At 39.9% G+C, this 23,850-nt stretch overlaps 1 protein-coding gene across 1 annotated transcript; it reads right to left on the bottom strand.

Annotated features, from left to right (window-relative positions):
- Nucleotides 1–1,093: 1,093 nt before the first annotated feature.
- Nucleotides 1,094–17,361, bottom strand: ARF4 (ADP ribosylation factor 4). The gene is made up of 6 exons (XM_007060718.4): nucleotides 16,876–17,361; nucleotides 6,375–6,455; nucleotides 5,876–5,985; nucleotides 3,617–3,688; nucleotides 2,977–3,102; nucleotides 1,094–2,052 (listed from the first exon to the last, which is right to left on the bottom strand). Exons 1-6 carry the CDS (start codon nucleotides 16,940–16,942, stop codon nucleotides 1,966–1,968), a joined length of 543 nt encoding a protein of 180 aa, XP_007060780.1. The 5' UTR covers nucleotides 16,943–17,361; the 3' UTR covers nucleotides 1,094–1,965.
- Between the last annotated feature and the right edge of the window lie 6,489 nt (nucleotides 17,362–23,850).

Genomic DNA, 23,850 nt, shown 5'->3' with positions numbered 1-23,850 from the left:
TATTGTTAAGTATTGGAGATTTACCTCTCTATAGCTATTGGCTGGGTTCCCACAGAGTTGCAAAAGAAAGAAAAAAAAAAAAAAAACAACCCCCCACCCAGGATGGATTTAACTCTTTGCACCCAAGCAGCAGACAGCAGGATAGTAATCAAACAAACAGAGGTACATACAATATTCATTAACAAAAATAATAAAATAAAAAAAAATACAGCTTTCCCATGTTCCTCACACTTATCAATAAATTTGTATAAGGATTGCATCATTTAATCAACATTGCTATTTCCAAAAAATTCCACCACCATCCCACATGACTAGCTAAATCTGGAGAATTGTAAGAATATGGTTGTGGAACAGCTGCACTGATAAAAAGTGAAGACTTATATTTTATCTTCTGGAAGTTAATCAGAACTCGTCTCCCAAATGCCAAAAATCCTCAGTGAAGTGGGAAAGACACCTGCTGGATATTCAGAACACTCTGAGCATTAATGGCAATGGAGTCAAGCAAGAATTCATTTGTTTTACATCTCAAGCTGCTACTCTAAAGTTCAGATGGATCTCTCAGGTGGAGGAGGAAAGAGAAAAAGGAAGCAAGGAAGGACCTGGTGAAGCTCCCATGGATTTGGTTGGATTTTCCAAAACAGGTTGCTGCTACCATTACTAAAGCATCAGAATAAATCCCTATAGATGTTCAAGTTTTCATGCAAGCACCACCAGAACTTGTTTGTTGCTTTGCTACTGCAACCCATATTGTACATACAACTATGAAACAGACATGCATGCTTTTTGGGCAGTTTGTATTTGTTTTATTACAATTTTAACTGTTAGTATTTTCATATCTGAACATCTTAAAAGGATTTTTAGATTTACAGCTTCAAAAAAGACACTTACAGAATTATTTAAGCCTTGATGACGATTACCTACTGCACTGTATACAAGTTACCTGCCCATCTTCAGGGACCCTTCCTCGAAAACTGAAAATCTGAGATTTGTGTTCACAAACTACAGAACTCAATTTATGGAAAAAGAATAAGTCTGTCAAATGTTCGTATCAGTTTCACAAATTTAAGATTCAATAAGAGCATACACAAAACTATACATTTTATCATTTTATTAGGAATAATTCCAAGTGGGTTATGAAGAAACTAATCCATTGAGTTTGATGATTTTTCCAAAATTTTTCTTTATGAAGATATGTTCACCAATAAACAGTAAAACTTCAGCAGAACTATTATACACTGGGCAAAAACATTCAGGCTGATACCAAAAGCAACATGCAACATAAAAAGATACAATATAAAGGAAGACAATCTGCTGAATATTAAAAACCACCTCAACATGAGCTCTTTGCAACCAGCACAGAACTATGCTACCCATCAAATCCAATTCACACAAAGGCAAGTTGGGCTGATGGAACCCAAGGTTAATAAAATGTTCCTTAGTGCAGTAGGTCTGAATAGTGTTTTAGAGCATTTTTTTGGCTGGAACAAGTCTTTTTTTGGCAAGGGAGAGAAATAAATATAAATGGAATGCTACATTTTTAAATCAGCAGACTGTCTGAGGAATGAAATAATAAGGTATCAGTAAACTAAGTATCAGTAGCAGGGAGGAAATCTTTAAAAAACAGTACTTAATTTATTGGGGCTCAAAATGTATTCAAAACAGATTTTAAAGGTGTCACAACAACTATATTCAGGCATTTAACCTAACAGGGGAAGTAAAAATCAGAAGATACACTTTTTTCCAAGTTAAGGAGTTTGTTTTTTTAAACCCAAGCATATTGCTACTTCTGCAACATATAGCTTGGTAAACAATAATTGGCAACAAAATAAGTTGAAACGCTGTAATATCCTGCCCAAACCCGTTCCAGATACTGTTTAATAACCAAGATGCAAACTAATTTTGTTGTAACAAGCCTAGACCACTTATATCAAACATGTCCCTGGTGAGAAAGTCATCCAGTTTGAGTTAGCGTTTTGAGAGCTCATTTGACAGCCAGTCAAGTCCCTCATACAGACCAGTTCCTTGTGTAGCGCAGGTCGCTTGGACATACCACTGTTAAGGAACAAAAATATAAAATAAAATGAAATGTGAACTTTAAAATACTGAATTCCTACATACTACCAGGGTGTAATTCTTATGGTACGATTTAATGTAGTTTGATCCCAACAAGTAAGTATGTTTTTCCAAAACTTATTTCACACCACCACCAAAGCCTAACAGTAACAGAAGATATTTTCAAGAAAAAATTTTAAATTAGCTATTGGATTTTGAAGAATCTCCTGCTATGTCTACCACCCAAATACTGACACATTATATTAGTGCACAAGAATCAAAGTGAAACTGAAGATGAATAAAAAGTGTAAAATGTAAAGAATTTATGTAAATTAAAATTCTTTGTTTTAATCAGGTGCTATTGAGATCACAGGTAAGGAATTTTTACTACATGATTTAACCCTTCTCTTTTTAAAACTAATTCATATTGACATAAGCCACAGCTGTCAACATGAAGAGGTAAAGTGATGCAAAAAAATGCAATGAGGAATTATATAAAACAGTGATTTAAAAGCCCCCAACAAAAGTTGTGTGTAGATGACGCCTCCCTTATATCCTGTAGGGCATTTTTATCATAGATTGTTCCCTAAAAACTCTTGGGCACAATTCCATTCTCAGTCTTTCTTCAAAATAACAAACAGAAGAGTAGGTAAAGCCAACACACAAAGTTAAAACGTGCCCCAAAATATTCAATAGTCTGTAATGGTTGTACCTTCCTATTTAAAAAAGGAATAATGAAGCATTTTATTTGTTCTTGATTACAGAGTTTGTATTTTATATGTCACTCTTTTGTAGAAATAACACTTTGTACCTGTCAAACACACATTACATCTTTTCAAGGGGGGGCAAAAAAAAAAATGAAAGCTTAAAACTTAAAAGAGTACATTTGCTTACAAAAAATTTGACTAAAACTTTAGTACTTACAGTTCTGTTACGCAGAGACTGAAGACCTAGTTTGTCTGTCATTTCACTGATTGCCATGGCATTTGGCAAGTCTTGTTTGTTCGCAAAAAGCAGTAGCACTGCATCTCGCAACTCATCTTCCTGAAGCTAACAGAATAAGAGACCATGCTAGTTATTTTTCCATTTAATTACTGTAAAAAGCATCTAGAGATGCAATTAAGAAATAAAGGACAAAGTGCTACAAGCTTTTTCATTCTCACTCTTGAAATCACAGTGAGTAGCTTCTGATTGAGATCATCAAGTACCCATGGTACAAATTCCACTAGTGTAGGTAAAGCAATATTGTTTCAAACAGCAGTTTAGATTTAATTTGTATCGACAGCTCACTGTCAGATTACTTTTCTTTTGGGTTTTACATCCCAAAGGAATTGGGTGAAGTCATTAGTAGTTCTCAACTAGAGTCCACTCATGTTCTAAACAATTTTAGATAAGTAGTGATGAATGATTTGAAAAAAGGTCTACAATACACGTTAAGACTTCCTGAAGGTGCAAGGGTTTTGAAATTTCAGCAAAACTGGCATATTCACCATTTGCAGAAAAGCTGACTTGGTAAAGTAAATACAGAAGATGTCAATTCTGTTCCAAAGATATTAATATTTACCATTTTCTGCAGTTCTTCTGCTGCTTCCTGAATTCTCTCTCTGTCATTGCTATCTACCACAAAAATGAGACCCTGCAAAAAGTTAAGCAGCTTTGATAAGTCGCCATAAAACTTACGCATACAGTGGTGTTCTAAGAAAAAGATTACATGAATTATTGTGAAGGAGTACAGTTCTGGCTGCTCCCCCTTTAAGAAATGCAAGTTTGAAAAAGTAGTAGTCTTTTAATTAACATATACAGAGAAAGATCATGGACTACATGAGGTAGACTCTTCAGTCAGCTAGGTCATCTGCAGACATGACATGAACATACACTGTGAAAATTAAGTTCGGCTACTTAAACAGAAAGGTTTTAAAAACAAAAAACAAAACCCCCCCACATAAACAAGGCTACAATTCCCAGACTGTAGTCTGCATATCAGAATTTCAGGGAAAGATCACTGGCCAAATTGTGATAGTTTTCCTTATTTTCATATGTTCCATTGCACCAAAGACAGCTAGAGATACGTTATCTAGACACTATTAAAAATGTCCTCCACCCTATAAAGCTGAGCGTTCTCAACCCTTTTAAGTATAATTTAGTTTTTAAGAAATGTGTTTTATCAAATGTTCCTAACAACACTTCTGACATTGACATTTCTCTTTTAAAGAGCTTATTCCATACTGCCTTCCACTCCTTCAGATGGGGATTTTAAGTCTTACAGTTCCAGCCTACCCCCCTCTGAAGAAGCAGATTCTCCCCCTTTGAAGGTCCCTGGTGATGCTTCTATAATAGGTCTGAAGATGTAAGTAGGATAACATTTTTAGTCCTCAACTGATATGCTGTGCCAGTCCCTTTGTCTAGTCACATTCCACCACATACTCCTATTTGCACATGCCCCAGGATCATGCCTGTGCTACTGCAGACAGAAGTTTCCTGGCAACAATCCTGCACAAAGCAGAGCAACAAGCATGAATCTCCTCTGCTGCTGGCGTGTATAGAAATGTGATAAATTACTTGTCTTTCCACTAACTACCTAAAAAGCACATTGTAATCCCCTGCAGTGATGACAGAAGCAGTGAAGTGAACTTGACATTGCCCGGATCATCAAACCACCAGCAACACCACCCCAATTAACAGTTTTCCAGGAACATTTTTAGATACTTTATAAGCAAAGGGAGCCCAATAAACAGAACTTGTATTTAAGCATAATGTATAGAATATTCACATGCACATTTTTATACATATTTATTCTTCTCTAAGTAAAAATGTATCTTATCTGTCTTCAGTTTGGTTAAAAGAGAAATATCTACAAGGGCAGCTAGGCATTAAACTTACTTCTTTACTTGAAGTCCCTCTTCAGTTTCAGGAGGTTAGCAGACAAAGCATCAAATTGAATGAGGCGAGAAAGTCCATCACATAGCTCAGTGACCCTCTGGCACTTCAAGGAGCAACACTGGCAGGTCCCTCATCCTAGTCAGACTATATTAAGCTATGTCTACACTAGGAGTACTTTACTGGTATTGGAATTCTGGTATAATGCTCCAGCAAAGTGCTCCTAGCGTGGATATATCTGAGGGCATGTCTACACTTCCCCGCTGGATCGATCGCTCTGGAGGTGTCAGTTTATTGCATCTAGTGAAGATGTGAGAAATCGACCGCCAAGCGCCCTCCTGTCGACTCTGGTACTCCACACAAGGGCTAGAAGCATAGGCAGAGTCGACGGAGGAGCGTCAGCAGTCAACTTACCGCAGTGAAGACACCTAACGGTAAGTAGCTATAAGTACATCAACTTCAGCTATGCTATTTTCGTAGCTGAAGTTGCGTAACTTAAACCGACTTGCTCGCCGCCGCCACCACCACCCCTGCCCCAGTGTAGACCAGGCCTTAGTGTGGCTACAACTATACCAGCAAAACTATTCTTGCATTGGCATAGTAAAATTACAATTCCCCCTTCACCACTTTCCCTTAGAGAAAAAACAAGTATTTGCTAAAAATACAGTTTTGCTGGTATAACTGTATATACACTAGGGGAATCACACCTCTTCACATCCCTGACTGACAATGCTATGATGGCAAAAGTATATAGTGTACACCAGCTAAACAGAAACAAAAAAGCCAAGGATCCTCAGAATTCCAGCAGATATGGTGGGGACCAACTCATGAGAAGAAAATGGAAATGGTGGCAGACCATTTTCTGGAGATACTGTACACAGTGGTATTCATTTTAATATGAACGTATGTGCAAATTTTTTTACTTGTAAAACATAAGAACTCATACCTGTGTGTTTTGAAAGTAATGCCTCCAAAGAGGTCTAATTTTATCTTGACCACCAACATCCCAAACTGTGAAACAAATGTTTTTATATTCTACTGTTTCCACATTAAAACCTAAAAAGAAAGAAAAAATGGTTAAATAGTAAATCTGTCAGTTGTCCTCTTAAAAATAGCGACTTCACAAACTTCACTTTCTAAAGAAAGCTAGATGAGCTGCGTTGTGTGTACACACACACACACACACTTTCTTTTTTGTTATGATCAAGAAATTCTCATTTTATGAAATTTGGGACTAAGAGTCCAACTCGATACTAATTTCTATTCTGGGGAACATGTATCTCCCACTACCCCACAAACTAGCTCTTGAAACAAAGGTCCTACAATGAAAAATAGTTAGGTCTTTTCTCCCTCAGGAGAATTGAGGATTTTAAAGTGAATGATTCTGTAGTTCAATTACATTTAACATTAGTAATTCGATGAGAAGCAATCATTAGTTCTCTTACCAATAGTGGGAATTGTGGTGACAATTTCTCCTAGCTTCAGTTTATACAGGATAGTTGTCTTACCAGCAGCATCCAAACCAACTAAAAAAATAAAGTTTAATTTTAGTTTCACAGTATTAACTAATTAATGCTCTTGACAAATATTCCACTTAACAACAGTGCGGCGATTCACTTTTCAGTGAGCAACAGGTAAGTTCCTAAATAGCACCCCAAAAAAGGTGGATTCACCAAGTATGAATCTTTCCTTCCTTCTCCACCCATCACTTGAGGCAGAAGCCAATCAGCTAAGAATTCAAGTTTAATACCAGGGTTCCATTCTCCACTTATATTATCAGAAAGCTATGTAGCTTTCTTCTTCAGGCATCATGTAAGTGACTGGTAGGAGTTTATTTGTTTTTAAACAAACTTTGCAGTTTACATGTAAAGGTTTTACTCTAGCAGGTTTTCATGTATTTGACATGCCTTGCAATATTTTCTAGGCAGCAGCAAGAAGTTCTCTCCTCCTTCACTTATTCAGCATCAGATTGGAAGCTACTTTCTTTCTTCTCAAATGCAGACCTTGTCCATTATTGATCCCTTTATTACCTTCAGATCTGCCTACTGCAGCATGCCCCACCTGAGACTACTCTTGATCACTTCAAAGTTTCAGCTAACATGAAATGCAGCAGCTCACTTAGAGCTATTTTACACTACCTCACTACATCAGTGCAGCTGCACCACTGTAATGTATCTGGGGAAGACATGCTATGCCGACAGGAAAGTGCTCTCCTATCAGCATAAATTACTCCACCTCAACGAGAGGCAGAAGCTATGTCAGTGGGAGAGCATCTCCTGTTGACATAGCACGGTATGGACACCACTTAAGGTCGAAGTAACTTAAGCCACCCTGTTGAGTGACGTAACACCCCTGAGCGATGCAAGTTACATGAACTCAAGCGGTAGTGTAGACAAGCCCTTAGTGACTTTCCATATATGGAGAGCATATAACACCTGTGCTCCACAGACTACACTGAACAATTTACTTTCTGGAACAATGCAAACTATTTTTTATATAGAAGCCCTACATGGTTTGTGTCATGGCTACCCATAATACATGTCACCATACACTATTCGAGCCTACTGGGCTGTTCTGGTTAACAGTCCCCACTTCTGAACTCTGCTCTGGAATTTGCTTCCTTGCTGCTCCAACAAAACTCTAGATTGTTGACCTTCCAGGTAGACTGTGGTGTGATGCGGGGTTTTTTGTTTGTTTCCTTTTTGAGTTAGTTTTTAATTTATTTCTATTTGTACATTTAAAAAATGTGTGTGTGTATTTTAAGTGGGCATGTACCCACAGAACTTTAAGAGGAGCAGCTTTTGCAAATAAATACCTGGAAGTCTATCATGGTGTTTCCAAATACTGTCAGCTGAGTGGATTGATACGTATTTTGAGAAGTATTAGAGTTTAGACTCTGTCCCAGAAAACCAATTCAACACACATTCGGAAATGTATTATGACCTACTGCACATGTCCATGAATAAATGTTATTTAAGAAGTAAACTGCAAGAATGAGTGTTCAATGGGTAAACGCAACAACCATTTTAATTAAAATACCATTTGAGAAACTCAGAGCTTTCAGTAGAACTTTGGGAACACTTTTCTCAAACAGACAAAAATGAGAGAACTTAAAAAAAACACCACACCACACTCTGGTAGTATCAGCATACTCAGCAACCTTTTCTTGTATTACTATACCCATACTCCAATACTGTAGCATGTTTTGAACTAATGTCTTGCTTGCTATTTTTGTAGCCGTCCTGCACTCCAATTTGGGGTGTTTGACATCAAGCTGTACACTGATAAATAAGGCAGTTTTCATAGTGTTGCAATATAATGTAAATTCAGATTACTCAACCACTTATGCAGAATGAAACCAGACCCTTAACCTCTTCCTTCTCAAAGCATGCTAACTGCTTAATTACAGTATATTTTCCATTTGCAAAACCTCCCTATATAAGTCTTACAGTATTTTAGACATTTATGAATAGTGATATTATACAAATTAATGTATTTACAGTTTGAGAAGAAAATATTTAAGAAAATCAACTGCTTTCATTGATCTTGGAATCTGTAAAGCCAAAAGGCCATGTATTATACTTTTGTCAAAAAGACTTCTTTAGGTAAAAGAAAATTCTCAAAATTCCATTTTAAGAGCTCTCTAAATGTGTTTTTGTGATTTCTAAATGCTTGCCCTTCAGAATGCCAATATTCCACCCCTACCCACTCCTCTAGATGATTAGCTACAATAGTAGGTGGCACTGAAATAGTTCTATGAACCTGCAAAGTTTAAAATTGCCAATATTGTTTCAGCATTTTTCCTACAACAGTGAAGTGTTGGGTAACATTCAAAGGGGGACTCTATAAAGGAGCAACTGTCAATTCTTCAAATGTATCACCTGTACCGAAATAATGACTAATAACCCAAGGTATCACTGTCCAAGACTGACCTCTGAGTATATCTACATAGCAATTAAATACCCACAGCGGGTACGAATCATGGGGCTTGGGCTGTAGGGCTATAAAACTGCAGTGTAGATGTCCAGCCTCAGGCTAGAGCCTGGGACCCTACCCCCTCACAGGGTCCCTCCCAGACCGCTGGCTCCAGCCCAAGGCTGGATATTTACACTGCAGTTTTATAGCCCCATGAGCCCAAGCCTCATGAGCCTGAGCCAACTGACCTGAGCCAGACACAGGTCTTTAAATTGCAGTACAAACAGATGTTAAGACCTCAGCCACTTTACTGAGCATTTCAAAATGGAAGAGAATATGCCTGGACCTTCCGAGAAGCCACATATGAAACACAAGCATAATACTTGACTGCCTTTTGAAGCCTTAATATAACAGAAAAGATGGAATTTACTCCATGAAAATTAAGATTATGCAGAGAAGGGTAACCAGTTCAAAATATATACTTGAATTACTCCTCAAAAACTATAACATCTGTTAAGGCAAATGGCTCATCAGTAAGTTTGACAACCTTGAAAACAAACAAGAAGCTAAACTCAGTGGTCAGGAAATGCCAATGCTCACTTAAGAAATGCGGGGTTTTTTCTGTAAACCCAAACTCAGTTATATGATTAAGGGATAACATCAACTCATCTTTAAAAAAAAAAAGTTTCCAGCTCTTACAGTAGCAGAAAAATAATAAAACTTTAAAAATGTGACCCACTTGTATCCTAAAGACTCAAAACCCAGAAGGCAAATAAATCAAACTCAACATTTTTCCAAAGTCTCATGATTTACAACAAGATCATTCTTTTGTGAGTACCTACTCTTTATGTAAGTTCTTGGAGTTGGCAATACTGGAATGTCAAGAAGGAATCTTGTATGCTCACACGTGTGAAAGATAACCAACCATGATGAAAAATGCTCTGTAGCATACTAGGAGAGAAATACTCAACACCAAGAACAGGCCCTGCCTGCAAGTCTTTGAACAAAGGACTTAAAGATTTCCAGGAACTTTCAAGGTGAAAATATAAGCATTTACATGAATACAGAAGAAATCACAATATGGCAGTAAAACAGGTTCCCAGTTCAAAACGCCAAGAAGTTTTATTGGATAATTATCAGTTTAGCAAAGCTAGAAGTTTGCATTATTGCCAGCCCCCTCACCAATATAGCCAACCCCTGTCCTCAAACTTCCTTATTACAAGCTGCAAATAAATTATTCCCCTTTTAGATTTTTAAATAACCTTTAAGAGTATCAAATCACATAATTTGAACAGTTATGATTTACTACATATTTCAGCTAATACGCATTTTTTTTTTTTACTAAAAAAATTGGCAATTTACATGTTACCATGTGCCAATTTCTTAAGAGTGCTTCAATATTCAGCTTTCTAAAACAAAATTATTCAGTCCCACCATTTGTAATTGTTCTTATTCTCCTAAGAGACTGAAATGTATTTACCACCACATTTGATTTATAGGATTTTTACATTTGATGAGTATATTTTTACACTTGTCCTCTGACTATCAAATTATAGGTAAGTCAACTGTCTGTCACAAAAGGTGATAGTTAAGAATTCCAATTAACAACTCTCCCAAGTTTACATGAAAAAAACTCTGACATTCCCCAACACCAAGTCATAAATCAGAAACATATAACCAAGATGCAAAATAATCTGAAAGAGAAAGGATTCTTTTCCAGAAATATTAACGTTTAGCTCTTTCTCCCACTAAGGTTTAATGTAATCTCAACACAATACAAGTGTGTTGACAGTTGTTTATGAAGTCCTGAGACAGAGCCATTCAGATAGCAATTAAGGGTCACATGGCAAGTACAGCTTTGCCCTTGCACCTATTTGATCTTTGTAATGCCCACCTACTTTACACATTTCAAGAACCCTGCCCCACTTTACTTATAGTTTCTTCAAGTCACTTATAAATCCCAGGCTTGCAGTGCACTTCTCCCAGGAACTCCACTCTGCCAGTCACCTTTACATCCCCATGGTACCTGCATAAGTGCTAGCACCATACTTACTTACAGCTCTCATAGTTGCATGCATGATAAGCAACTCCTCTGAACTGTTTGAAAGAATTATACAGATTACTTACAACTGTCTGGTTGGAATGTTACATTTTCCTCTACTTCAAGCATTTCTCCAAAGGTATTTTTGGCCCTTTCTTCTGAAATTTGCTTGTTCTGGAGCCATTAAACTAACTGACTATATATCTGCACTCAGTTCCCTCTACAGACTCACATGGACTCAGTGTTAAAATAATCTCAAACTGTTCTTTTCAGCCAACCAAATTCCACTGCCTAAAGCTAAGTGCCCTCCAAAAAGATTTTATCACCACATTGTATTTTACACCATTCTACTATTCTATATCCTAAAAGAGATAGTAGTTTTGCCCTGTGGGTAAATTCTTCATTTTTTAAATCCAGCCTAAGCCACCTAGACAGGGCATACCTGTGATCTAAACATGAACAAAGCTTTATGCAAGTAACCACAAAATTTAGGGATTGATTTTTAAATGGAATATATTTAAGAACAATACACTGTGGAAGCCAGACTCAGATTTCCCAAGAAGCAGGAATTATGTTCCAAATTCATATTCATATGAATCATCTGTGATTCATATTCACAGATAAAATAATTTCAGAATTTTTCTTAATTTTAACATTGATATAAACAAGTTCTACCTTGTAATTTCTTCATTATGTTTTACAGGGGCTGTTACAAACAAACAATTCATGCCCTTGATTTGTGGCTAGGCTTGTTAATGTTGCTATTTATAGGTTTGTGGGTTGTGTTTTTTGGTAAGTTACAGGTTTGTTACTATTCAATCACACAGGTGGGATGCCCAAAATCCCCAAAAGGAATTGTCCTTGTGTTTGAAATAGTCTGTTTCCCTGTCACTTAGCAGCTTAATATCTGAAAAGCTAATATGCCTCTCGGAAGATGGATGTTTTAGCAATCTATTGTCTCAGAGGTGATAGATAGTTGCATAGCCATACTAACAGGTGATGAATATAGTGACATGATATAATTATGATTCTGCAAGGTGCAATATGAAAAAAAAACATGGGTATATATTAACACGTTACTGAAAGACCCTGGACTATGGACTAAAAGTAACACTGGGACCAAGGAATATCTGAACTCTAACCCCGCCCTACCCACTTCAACTATGTTAAATTATTTAACCCAATATCTCAGCTGTCCCTTTCCCCCTCACCCATATCTGTAAAATGGAGTTGGAATTGTGCTTTCCCTTCCTCACACACAAGAATATAAATGGTTGGTCAGCCCTTTAAAATATAGAGATATATAAACATGCAAAGTATTAATATTTATCTATGGGGCAATTATGATTTTTAAGCAGCTTTGTAAATCCACTTGTGACATAATGCACTATTGACTATTATCCTCCTAATCATAAATTTAGTTATGGGTTGCCATTAGGAGATTATTATATCTTTTTTAGGGCTGTCAAGAGATTTAAAAAAGTTAACAGCGTGATTAAACAATAATAGAATACCATTTATTTAAATATTTTTGGTGTTTTCTACATTGTCCAACTTTAGAGCCTACGAGTCCAATCAGTCCTACTTCTTGTTCAGCTAATCGTTCAGACAAATAAGTTTGTTTACATTTGCAGAAGATAATGCTGCCCGCTTCTTATTTACAGTGTCACCTGAAATTGAGAACAGGCGTTCGCATGACACTGTGGTAGCCGATGCCGCAAGATATTTACGTGCCAGATGCGCTAAAGTTTATGTCCCTTGCAGCTTCAACTACCATTCCAGAGGACGTGAGTCCATGCTGATGACAGGTTCTGCTCAAAAACAATCCAAAACAGTGTGGAATGACACATGTTCATTTTCATAATCTGAATCAGATGCCAACTGCAGAAGGTTGATTTTCTTTTTTGGTGGTTAGGATTCTGTAGTTTCTGCATTGGAGTGTTACTCTTTTAAGACTTCTGAAAGCATGTTCCACACCTCATCCCTCTCAGATTTTGGAAGGCACTTCAGATTCTTAAACTTTGGGTGGAGTGCTGTAGCTATCTTTAGAAGTTTCACATTGGTATCTTCTTTGAATTTTGTCAAATTTGCAGAGAAAGTGTTCTTAAAATGAACGTGTGCTGGGTCACCACCCGAGACTGCTATAACATGAAATATATGGCAGAAGGCGGGTAAAACAGAGCAGGAGACATACAATTCTCCCCCCAAGGAGTTCAGTCACACATTTAATAAATGCATTTTTTTTTTTAACGAGCATCATCATCATGGAAGCATGTCCTCTGGAATGATGGCCGAAGCATGAAGAGGCATATGAATCTTTAGCGGAACTGGCACGTAAATATCTTGCGATGCCAGCTACAACAGGTGTCATGCAAATGCCTGTTCTCACTTTCAGGTGACACGGTAAATAAGAAGCAGGCAGCATTACCTCCCATAAATGTAAAACAAACTTGTTTCTCTTAGTGATTGGCTGAACAAGAAGTAGGACTGAGTGGACTTGTAGGTTCTAAAGTTTTACATTGTTTTGAAGTGCAGTTATGCTAAAAAAAACCCACTATATTTGTAAGTTGCACTTTCACGATAAAGAGATTGCAAGACAGTACTTATATTAGGTGAATTGAAAAATACTATTTCTTTTATCATTTTAATTGTGCACATATTTATAATAAAAAAAATATAAAGCAAGCACAGTACACTTTGTATTCTGTGATGTAACCAAAATAGATACATTTGAAAAATGTAGAAAAAGATCCTAAAATATTTAATAAATTTCAATTAGTATTCTGTTGTTCAACAGTGTGATTAATAGTTTTAATCGCACTTCTTTTTTTGAGTTAATCGCATGAGTTAACTGTGATTAATTGACAGCCCTAATTTTTAAAAAAATTTGTTCTTTACTTACACCATAAAATTAGTAAGCTTGTAAAATACGTGATGAAGTGCAAAGTATTAAAAAACTCGTATCCACTCAGAAACACGAGATATGTGCCATGACTCTGGATTAACTCTGTAAAAGTTAGTGTTTTACAGATGTTCGCAAAAGTATTAGAGTAAAAGAAAGTTGCTTACAATACTTCTGTCATTATTATGGTGTTTGAAGTACATTACATACAAACACTAAACAAATGTTTATTTTCTAACACACACAATAAACAAATCTATTTTTAGAAAAAGTAATTTCACTCAGGTAAAGGAAATAGACTGACAGCTCTGGAGACTGAAATCATATCTATCTGAAACACAAGTGGCAGCAATTAAAAATCCTAGCCTCCTACCACACAGTCCAGCCCATGTGCCAAAATTGAGTCAAAATCACTTTTGAGGCAGAAACTAATTTAGTCTTTTTAAACTTAGACTGAATAGATAAGGAGAAAAAACCAATAGGGGTGCAAATTAGGATGTGGACACCTGCTTACAAATATCTCCTTCCTTCCTTCCATACTACAAATACAACTGTCTCAAAGGAGCTTGTCATAACACTGTTTGTAGTGTAGAAGCATCTAACCAGGTTTCATAACCAGGCTAAAACCTTAAACAGGTTCTGTCTATACTGCATAATGAAAATACGTAGTAACCATGTCCCCTGACCCACTTGTATTTGTAGGGTAGTCAAACCCTTAAAAACCATGACAGGAAGAAAAAACAAACAAACAAAAAACCAACCTCATTTGATGTTGTCCAAACAGCTACTGGATGGTCTGACTCATTAGTTTGTATCTGTGTTAGAGCTGAACTAATTACTACGGACAAAGTGTCTGAAGTGCTATGAACTATTATGGTCTCAAGAAAACAGTTTGTTCTTGTATTCTCATCATTCTGCAAGAGTAAAAACAATAGTGCTACAAGTGTCAATATTTATCTTACAACCATCTTTTCCAAGGTTTCATACCTAGTCATTTAGAGTGGTATATGAGAAGTCAGCTTGACATGCTAGTAGTTCTCTTAAAAAAAAGATTTTTACTGTATATTTACTATGTTGTTTATAGAGAGGCAAAAATTACATTAAAGGATACAGTGATCTCAGGTTTAAATTCTTATTTTAAGTAATTAAAATATCAACAAATTTAAGCACTGCAAAAAAAAAGCTGCTACACAAGTGTTGGTGAAATGTCAACTGGTGTATACTGGCTTTCATATCCTAGGAATACAGAATCATTTTCCAGGGTTGGGGTGGGTATTTATTCTTGATGTCAGTAGGTCTGCTATACATACGCATAGCGCATTAGGTGGTTATTACCTCTTGTTTCTCATGCATATCCAAATATTTTTAGGGCCCAAATTGATATGCCAACAGTTAGAAGCCAATTCCATTCTCAGTTCTTTAGCCAACAGAAGTTTGATGCAGTGCAAAGGCAATGGATTGAGCCATGGTAAAAGAAGCTCTCTTTATATTACTCAACTGCAACCCCTCCTGCTAATTAAAGACCAACTGATAGGCACTGAAAAAAGCCCCATTCACCTAGCTGGACAATTGTAGGAAAAGGAGTATATGAAGTTGGGTATGGGAGGAAAGGAAACATTGAATACAGCTTGGTTTGAACTGTTACACACATAGGCACGGGAACTAGATGTGCTGTTGCACCCCCAGTTTTTATGCGAGGTCCTGTCAGCCACCCCTCACCCAGGATCCCAGGGCTGCCGGCCCAGCACTCCGCTCCTGGGGTCCTGACAGCCACCAGCCCCACACGCAGGGTCCCAGCCTTGGCCCTCTTACCCCTGGCCGTGTCCCCCACCTCTGGGGGTATGCAGGGGCACGGACAAGAGTAAGTGGGTAGTGAGCTAACAAGTTTGGGGTGGGGACCATGACCTTTCAGCACCCCCCCTGTAAAAAGTGTTCCAGTGCCACTGGTTACACAATACATTTCAGAAGAGCCACAACGTAACTGTGGTCAGACAGTGGCCTAATAAAACTAACTAGATACAAAAAGTTGTATTTTTATAATCCTATATGCAAGATACACCAGAATTTGTGATTAAAGGCAACATTCTTTCTCAGAACAAAATGAGCAAAGATGGCTGAATTCCTGGAAATTAATGCTTTCTGTTTAGCAGTCAAATTCTGGAGCTCTTAGGATACATTAACACACTTGGTCCTGTCACATTATGATCAAAACAGCCACATTGCTTAAACTGTGATAGGTAAAGGTGATACCTAATATATGTAAAGGGATTAGATTTTGAGGGAGATCTTCTTAATTCAAGTTCACCGGATTTGCATGCACACATGGAAGATGGGGGTGGGGACACATGCAAATCCAGTGAACTCCTAGAACGGAGAAAACATTCCTCAAATATCAAATCCTTTCACAAAATGATCAGATATGGCATTTACCTGTTACAGTTTCACATTCTTTTTACAGTCTGCGCTTATTTTATAGTGTGTGGGCCCACACACACACACGGTACTAAATAACCCCTACCTTGGCTACAAGCCTCAGGGAGGGTGGGAGCAGGGTGTAGGACATTTTCTAATAAAAAGACTAAAAATCTCCCACCAACAGCACTGTGGGGTGGGTAGGTAAAGAAAATAAAGGGAAGAGCACACGGCCCCTCCCACCCACCGAAGCTCATTCACTTGAGGCCGTTCAGTTTCCACTAGCCCCATGCCCACGCAGACAGGCAGGGAGTTGGCTGGGAGAAGGCGCAGGCCCGAGGAGACAGACACACACGCACCCACGGCGGGGCAAGAGGTCAGGTCACGGCAGGAGGGTACCCAGGCCTGAAGGGCGCAGACAGACAGACGCTTCCTCCCGCCCCGTAGTCCTGCACGGGTGTAGCCGGCTCGCAAGCCCCAGGCCGCTTCCTACAGCGTCCCCAACAGCCACACGGAACATCCTCCCTCCCCGCGCAGGGGCCCAGCCGCGTCTACACCACAGAGGCCGAGTAACGGCAAGCAGGGGGCGGTGGATGCGGCGAGCGCGGCCCGAGAGGCCGGGATCCCTCAGGCGACGGAAGGCAGGGCCGGGCGGGTCCGGGGGTCTCTCTCTTACCCATGAGGATGCGCATCTGCTTCTTGCCGAAGAGACGTGAAAAGAGCGAGGAGATGGTTAGGCCCATGGCGGCTCGGGCTGGGCGGCGGCGACAGCGAGCAGGCGGAGTGTGTGCGCGGCAGCGGTTTGTGCCCCCAAGCCGGTCTCTCCTTTCAGATCCCTCCGCGGGGTCCCAGCCCAGCAACTGCTGGCGGCGGCGACTGCTGCTGCTTTTGTGTCCGGGGGAGCCTCGCTCGCTCTCTGCCACGTCACGCTCGCCACCACGGCCGCCCCCAGCTCCAACGCGGACAAAATCACGTCATGCTCGCCACATCCCCACTGCAGCGCCACCACCCGCCCTTGACCCGGACAAACCCTCCGAACAGAGACTGACTACAACTCCCAGCGTGCTATACGCCAGGTGCTCGTCGATCGCTTCATTTCGTTGGCGTAGGGCATGATGGGAGATGCAGTCCCAGGTCCCTCAGCTCCCCTCCTCCCTTGGCCTGAGTAGAGCGTGGCATGCTGGGAACTGTAGTCCCTCTCTGCGCCGCACTGTGTGCTGGGGGCTGTAGTCTCCGTGCCCTAGGCTGCGGCCCAGGGTGTCAGTGGTTATACACGGCCACCTCTAGAGCGTGCCCGGGGCCCTGCTCATTCTCTCTCCCAGTGGGGTTGTGTGGGCCTAACCCATGGCCCCCTAGCCACCGCCCTTTCTGGGAAGAAGGGTTTGGCAGCATGTCTCTCACAGAGACTAATCCTGCTGCCCTCAGGTTAACACTCAGCACTAGGGTGATCTGGTGTCCCGATTTTAGAGGGACAATCCCGGTCTCTGGGTCTTTTTCTCACATAGGCACCTATTACCCCCCCGTCCCAATTTTTGACACTTGCTATCTGGTCAGCCTACTCAGCACCCAAATAGTTGCACTGCTGAGAAGATAAGGAACACCTCAAACCAGGGCACAAGGCAGCAAATGTGCAAGGACTTAGACTAGAATCAACTGAACCATATTCCCAATTAGAGCAGAAATATTTTGACTGTATCAATACATGATATCTAAGGCTATGTTTATGTCAGGGACGGGGCCCTGACAGCGTTCCAGCGACAGGTGACAGCATCCTGAGGAGGCCCTCAGGGTTTCAACTATGGGCGACAGCCTTGTGTGGGTGGGGAGGGGGATGCCTCAGGCGAGCGGCTAGAGGTATCCCGTTTTCTCTTTGGGAAATATGGTCATCCTTCACCTCCTAGCCGCCATGAGCAGAGGCTTCCAGCTGCTGCAGGCAGAGGGGGAACCCCACAGCTCCCAGCCACCATAGAGACGGGGGAAACCATGGAGTCGCAGCAGAAAAAGTCACAGACAGGTCATGGCTTCTGTAAATTTTTGTTTATTGCCTGTGACCTGTCCCTAACTTTTACTAAAAATAACCATGACAAAATCTTAGCCTTAATGATATATATAGGGCAGGTTTTAGCCAAGGAATATATGTTAAGCATGTATTGACTCATGAATTAAAAATAACATATTTAGGCCTGATTTTTAGGTCCAACAAACCTCTGTTTCATCAGGATTAAAGAGTGGGACAAAGATGCCCTTGTATTACCTTTATCCCCAAATATCCCCTATTCTGGCATTTGGCCCTAACATGAATAAGAAAATCTAAGGACTGCTCTAATTTACACTTGGCTGCCAATAGTCTCTAAGAGTCATTGAGGCAATACCACAGCTGAGAGCTTTTACACTGGCTTTTTGGTACCCCCAGAACACTCCGCCAGCTGAGGTATTCCCCAGCAGCCAGGTCCATGTCTTTAGAGCTCCCTTTACATGTTGTAAAAAGACCACAACATAACAAAGACATTTACTCAGCAGGTATATGAAACACAGCTGACTCTTCAGTAATGATTAAATCAAATTCAAAATGAACAAAATTTTAAAAGTAAGTTTGTATAGCACATTATTTTGTTTCTTTTTCTCTTCCTAAACTCAGCGCCGGTGTTAGGGGGTTAGTAAGCAGGGCGATCACCTCAGGCCCCACACCACAGGGCTTAGCCTTCGGCTTCAGCCCCGGATAGCAGGGCTCGGGCTTCGGCTTCAGCCCCAGGTGGCAGGGCTTGGGCTTCAGAAACATTGCAGATGTGTGAGCAGGTTAAGGAGGCAGGGCTTGGGCTTCAGAAACATTGCAGATGTGTGAGCAGGTTAAGGAGGCAGGGTGGGGAGCCCCCCTCCTTAGTTTCTGCTCTGGGTCCTAGCAAGTCTAATGCAAGCCCTGTCTATTCTGCACTTTTCCTACTGTCTTGATGAATCTCTCCCCTGCCCACGTTGTCTTTCTCCCCTACTCCATTTTGTGTCTACATTGCTCCTCTCCTCCAGTCTCATAATCTCTTTTCCTCTGAGCCACTTTTATTCTCAGACTCCCCCCATGGCCACAGAGTCCTGTGATCTCCCAGACTCTTTCCCCACCGCCAGGGTCTTGCTCCACCAGTTGGCACTTAATTGTGTTAGGCCCTCTTATGTCCAATCAGGTACCTCCAATGTTCCTGAGTTGTTGATGCTCTTTCCACATACAAAGAGGACTAAAGGGAACAGGGTCTTTCTTTCCACATTTTTCACCTTTTCTAGGTTCTCTGTGCTTTACACTCAGATTTTCTACATTGTTTGTCCTGCCATTTTGCCAACTGCATGTGGCCAGTCCCCCACATTTTCTTCTCATGCATCTCGGCTCAACTTTACTTCACCTGTCTCTTTGGTGACCACATTCCCACTTCTAAAGTGCAATTCCAGGACAACTATGCAGATGCTTATCCCCAACACTTCCTTGCTGAATCCCAGATGCAGCCTCCCACCTTGGGCCTTTTAAAGGTACAAGGGAGAAATCACGGGGAAACACTTTTATTTTTGAATCCTGAATTGCTCATGCCCTGGAACTCCCTTGCTTCCCACCTCCTCTCCCCACCCTCAATTCCCTCATCTCTTTGAGCACCCTCACTTTCCCATACTCTGACCCCCTTCCGTCACCACCTGCTGCATCTGTGCTGGCCAGCCATTCTTCTGGCTGCTTTAGCTCTTGGAGAAGACTTCACTTCTAGGAATCCTTGAAACCTAAAACTCATAACTCAACTGGGAGCTCCATTTACTCTCACTAGTGGCTTTCAGAGACATTTGGTGTCCTCCACCCCCCACAAGCTCATTCACTTGAGCCCATTCAGTTTTCCACTAGCCCCATACCCACACAGAAAGGCAGAGAGAGTTGGTTGGGAGAAGGCACAGGCCTGGGGGCAGGGCGGGAGAAAGATAGTCACACATGCACCCACAGCAGGGTAGGGAGTCGGGTCACAGCAGAAGGGTACCCAGGCCTAAAGGGCAGAGATAGACAGATAGTGCTTCAACTGAGGTTTCACCAGTACTGAACAGACCAGAACAATTACCTCCTGTGTTTTTCATATGACACTCCTGTTAATACACTGCAAAACTACATTAGCTATGTTTAAACATTAGTTTATATATATGTAAAATTGCAGGATGAAAATCTAGGATGAAATACTGGTCCCACTGAAGTCAACGGCAAAACTTGCATGGACTTCAGTTGGGCCAGGATTTCACCCTTTACATTTTAGAGCTCATCTTCCAGGAATTTCCTCCATTATGAAACATTTTAAAGCTACCATTTTTGAATATTTAAATAGTTTACAGCTGCCTTGTGGGGTAAAAGAATTTTGTAAAAAAATCACAGATGAAATCAAGAACCTCAATCTCCGATGATAGGCTCATATAATGGGTAACTACAGTAAATATTCCCTAATGAAAACAGTATAGGGTAGTTGCATATTTTTTACCTTTGAAGAATAATCAAGCTTTATTGGGCTTCTAAGTAGCAGCAAGAAATTACTAAATGAAGAAACTTTATTTTAAAATTATTCCAATACATACATTTCACCTCGCAGGTTAATACAAATATTGCCTAAGGACAGAAGGAACATGCTCCAGCAGTAGGGATTCAAGGTGCTAAACGCAGACATGGCTTAAAGTTCAAATATAAAGGGCAAAAATGTAAAATCATGCTGCTCGGAATAACAAAGGTAAAATATTTTTTTTAAAAGTTAAAACAATTAAAATTTGTTCAAAATTTAAAATTGTAACTAAAAAAATCTATTTTAATTTATTGCTGTGGGCTTCTGTCTGTACTGTGGGTGCTTTGGTTCAAGGTAGAGATAGTAACCAATGAAGTCCAGGTCCAGATTTCCTCAGAGTTTTACAGTGCACAGATCTGAGGCTTTAGTCCATGCCCATCTCTTGTTCAAATCACTCAGTCTTTAATCTCATGAAAGCTGTATGCTCAGCTAAATTTAGGGGAGTTAAATGCCCTGCACAGTAACAAAGAAACACTAAAATTACTTCCCTTCAGACCCCAAGGCTCTCATGTTCTTGCACTAGTTGGGGTGCTCTTAGGTTCTGCAGAGAAGTCAGAGACTTGCCCATTCCCAAACACTGGAATTCAAGGAAATAATCTCCATGGTCAGTTACCAAAATAAAGTGTGGGGTGGGTGGAAACTAACGTCAAAGGGAGAAGTGTCAAGCAAGCTTCTGTGTTTATACTGGACAGTAAATATTAATCCTTTATTATTATTTTTGTATTAAACTTGATTTCTTGACCAGAAATCCCAAAAACGTGTGTTAGCCAAAGGTGCTGGCTACACTGTTAAAGAGGGTTTTCTTTTAAATAAATGAACATCTTTGTCCTAGTAGGCCTATACTCTATTGTCTACTGTTTTACTTAGAACATTAGCTGCCCCTAGCGCATTATCAAGAATACTGAATTTTAGCTAGACCTTAGTGTGTTGTTAAATAATGGATTGTGTGTCTTTTTTACTCTAAACTCTTGACCCTTAAAGAATGTCCAGAAAGGAACCACTTGTAACCTACACAAGGCAGATGTTTTCAGCAATTAATAAGATCATCATCAAAAGAGGCTTTAAGCTTATCAGGAATTACTTTAACAGACTATTTCTATCATAATGACTTGATTATAGATATATATTGTAATTGATAAAATAGTGGCTGGTTGAACAGATGTCTTTAGCTTATCTATTATGTAAATCACATACCATGATATTTAGAAATCTACCATCAATAGTTCATTTTCTTTCTCTTTTCTGTGAGCACAGTCTATAAAGACATACCTGTTATAGATATATGTTGTATGGACAAAACACTGTAATTGATAAGTGATGCTCATAAATGCTCTGTAATTGTTTTACAAAATGGATAAGGGACACGTGGTATGTATGGATTAATATCCAAGTATTAAGAGCTAATTATGGTCACAGAGGGTCCCAACAGTGATAAACTGGTTACAAATATTACTGGCTTATTGAATCAAAATAAGATCAAGCATAATAAAGGATTTTTCTTTGTTTTGAGCAGTATATAAGGGGTGAGTTTTGGGGAGTGTGTCATAAGTGAACTCAAGTACACTACCTCACTTCTGCAATCTCAGATTTGGTATACGTTTCCTTTTCTGTATTCTGCATAGTGCTGTAATAAGTATTGCTTGATTGTTTTACTTAAATAAAACTTCAACTGAGTTAGTTATTTGACTTCATAACTTATTAAATCTGAATATACATCATCATCAATGGTCAGGGTCTCAAAATTGGTAGAAATTTGGTTGCACAGCAGAACCATACAGAACTGTTACACTCACACCTTTCTTTATCCATTCTTTTCTGATCAGACCATAGCTGCTGTCATGGTTCAAAAGCTAGTTGCACCTCTGTCTCCTTTTAGGTCTGAGTGCACGCCTGCAGGCATTAAGCCTTGTACTTTTATCTATCACAAGGTGGGATTGCACAACTCTCCCATTCTTAGACTGGGCCCTGGGGTACAGTATCCTGTATATCAACTGTTATTATCCTACAGGCCCAACTGAGTTCAGGGACCTGTGGTTCTTCCCTTCAGGAGTTTGTGACCAGTGGCATATAGTGACAAAACAGCCTTAAAATCAAAGTTTTGTTTATTTTAGCAGTAAGAACAAAGCTTTTAGGGAAAAAGATTTTAAGATAGACATACATGTAGAGTGTTTATCTTATCTAAAATCTTACCATCTCCTGCTGGTAACCCAGGCAGGTGTAACTTCTTTGTACATCCCCAGTGTGGATTGTGTATCTCTGTTTTCCCTGAACCGCTGCGGCCTCTCTTTTGAGGGTGCCCCTTTTAATCCTCCCAGAGTTGCTCTGTTCTTTTGTATTTGTGGGCCTTTTTCTGTACAGGTCAAAACCGCTGTTCTAGGTTGGCTGGAGATAGAGGCAAAATCATCAAAACTAATAGTTCTTTTATTGTCCCTTAACAACTTTTAACTGTTTGCTGAGAGGTGACTATATTTGGCCATTCTTTTCTTTCCTGCTCGTTTTTCCAGACAGTCCCCTATTACACTAAAAGCAATACATTCATACTTAAAGCATCCCAGGAACCAGGCCAACATACAGTATTTATAAATTGTCACAGGGCACCTCCATATCTGTCACTGATGACTCTATTTGTTAGCTTGCAGAAGGCCCAAGCAGATTGTCTCCTCAATTCCCCCAGGCATTTTCAGAGGGCAAAAAGTAGGCAGAAGCATCTGGCATCATCTCACCTTCCTACTCTGAGGTCATCACCATCCTTTTCTGCTCCTTAGGACTTCTTCCCTTGTCTGTTCCTCCAAAACGTCTTACCCCCCCCGCCCCCATTATTTCACCACTGCATCACCTTCCTTCCTCTCTCTGCTTCCCTTGTCCAGAATTTTCCCCTTCCTTTCTCATCTACTCCCCATCCCTCTGGAGTCTTCTCCCAATCACACATCATCACATTCTCCTTTTTTTTTTTTTTTTTTTTTGGGGGGGGGGAAGGGGGGGAGTGTGTGTGTGTGCAGTGAGACAAATGATGAGGGTTCCGGCAGAGGGGCAAATAAGGAACAGTCTCTGTAGGCTGCTGAACAGCTTCAACAATTCCTCAATGCAGGAGA

This window comes from Chelonia mydas, chromosome 7, assembly GCF_015237465.2.
Source record: "Chelonia mydas isolate rCheMyd1 chromosome 7, rCheMyd1.pri.v2, whole genome shotgun sequence".
Classification (NCBI taxonomy): Eukaryota; Metazoa; Chordata; order Testudines; family Cheloniidae; genus Chelonia; species Chelonia mydas.
This window is presented reverse-complemented; position numbering and strand designations above follow the sequence as displayed.

Excerpts from the sequence above, each read along its gene's own strand:
- ARF4 (XM_007060718.4), bottom strand. The coding sequence starts at position 16,942 with ATGGGCCTAACCATCTCCTCGCTCTTTTCACGTCTCTTCGGCAAGAAG. Across the intron at positions 3,689-5,875 it reads ATTACTTTCAAAACACACAG|GGTCTCATTTTTGTGGTAGA; the intron begins GTATGAGTTCTT and ends AACTTTTTGCAG. Across the intron at positions 3,103-3,616 it reads CAGAAGAACTGCAGAAAATG|CTTCAGGAAGATGAGTTGCG; the intron begins GTAAATATTAAT and ends TTATTCTGTTAG.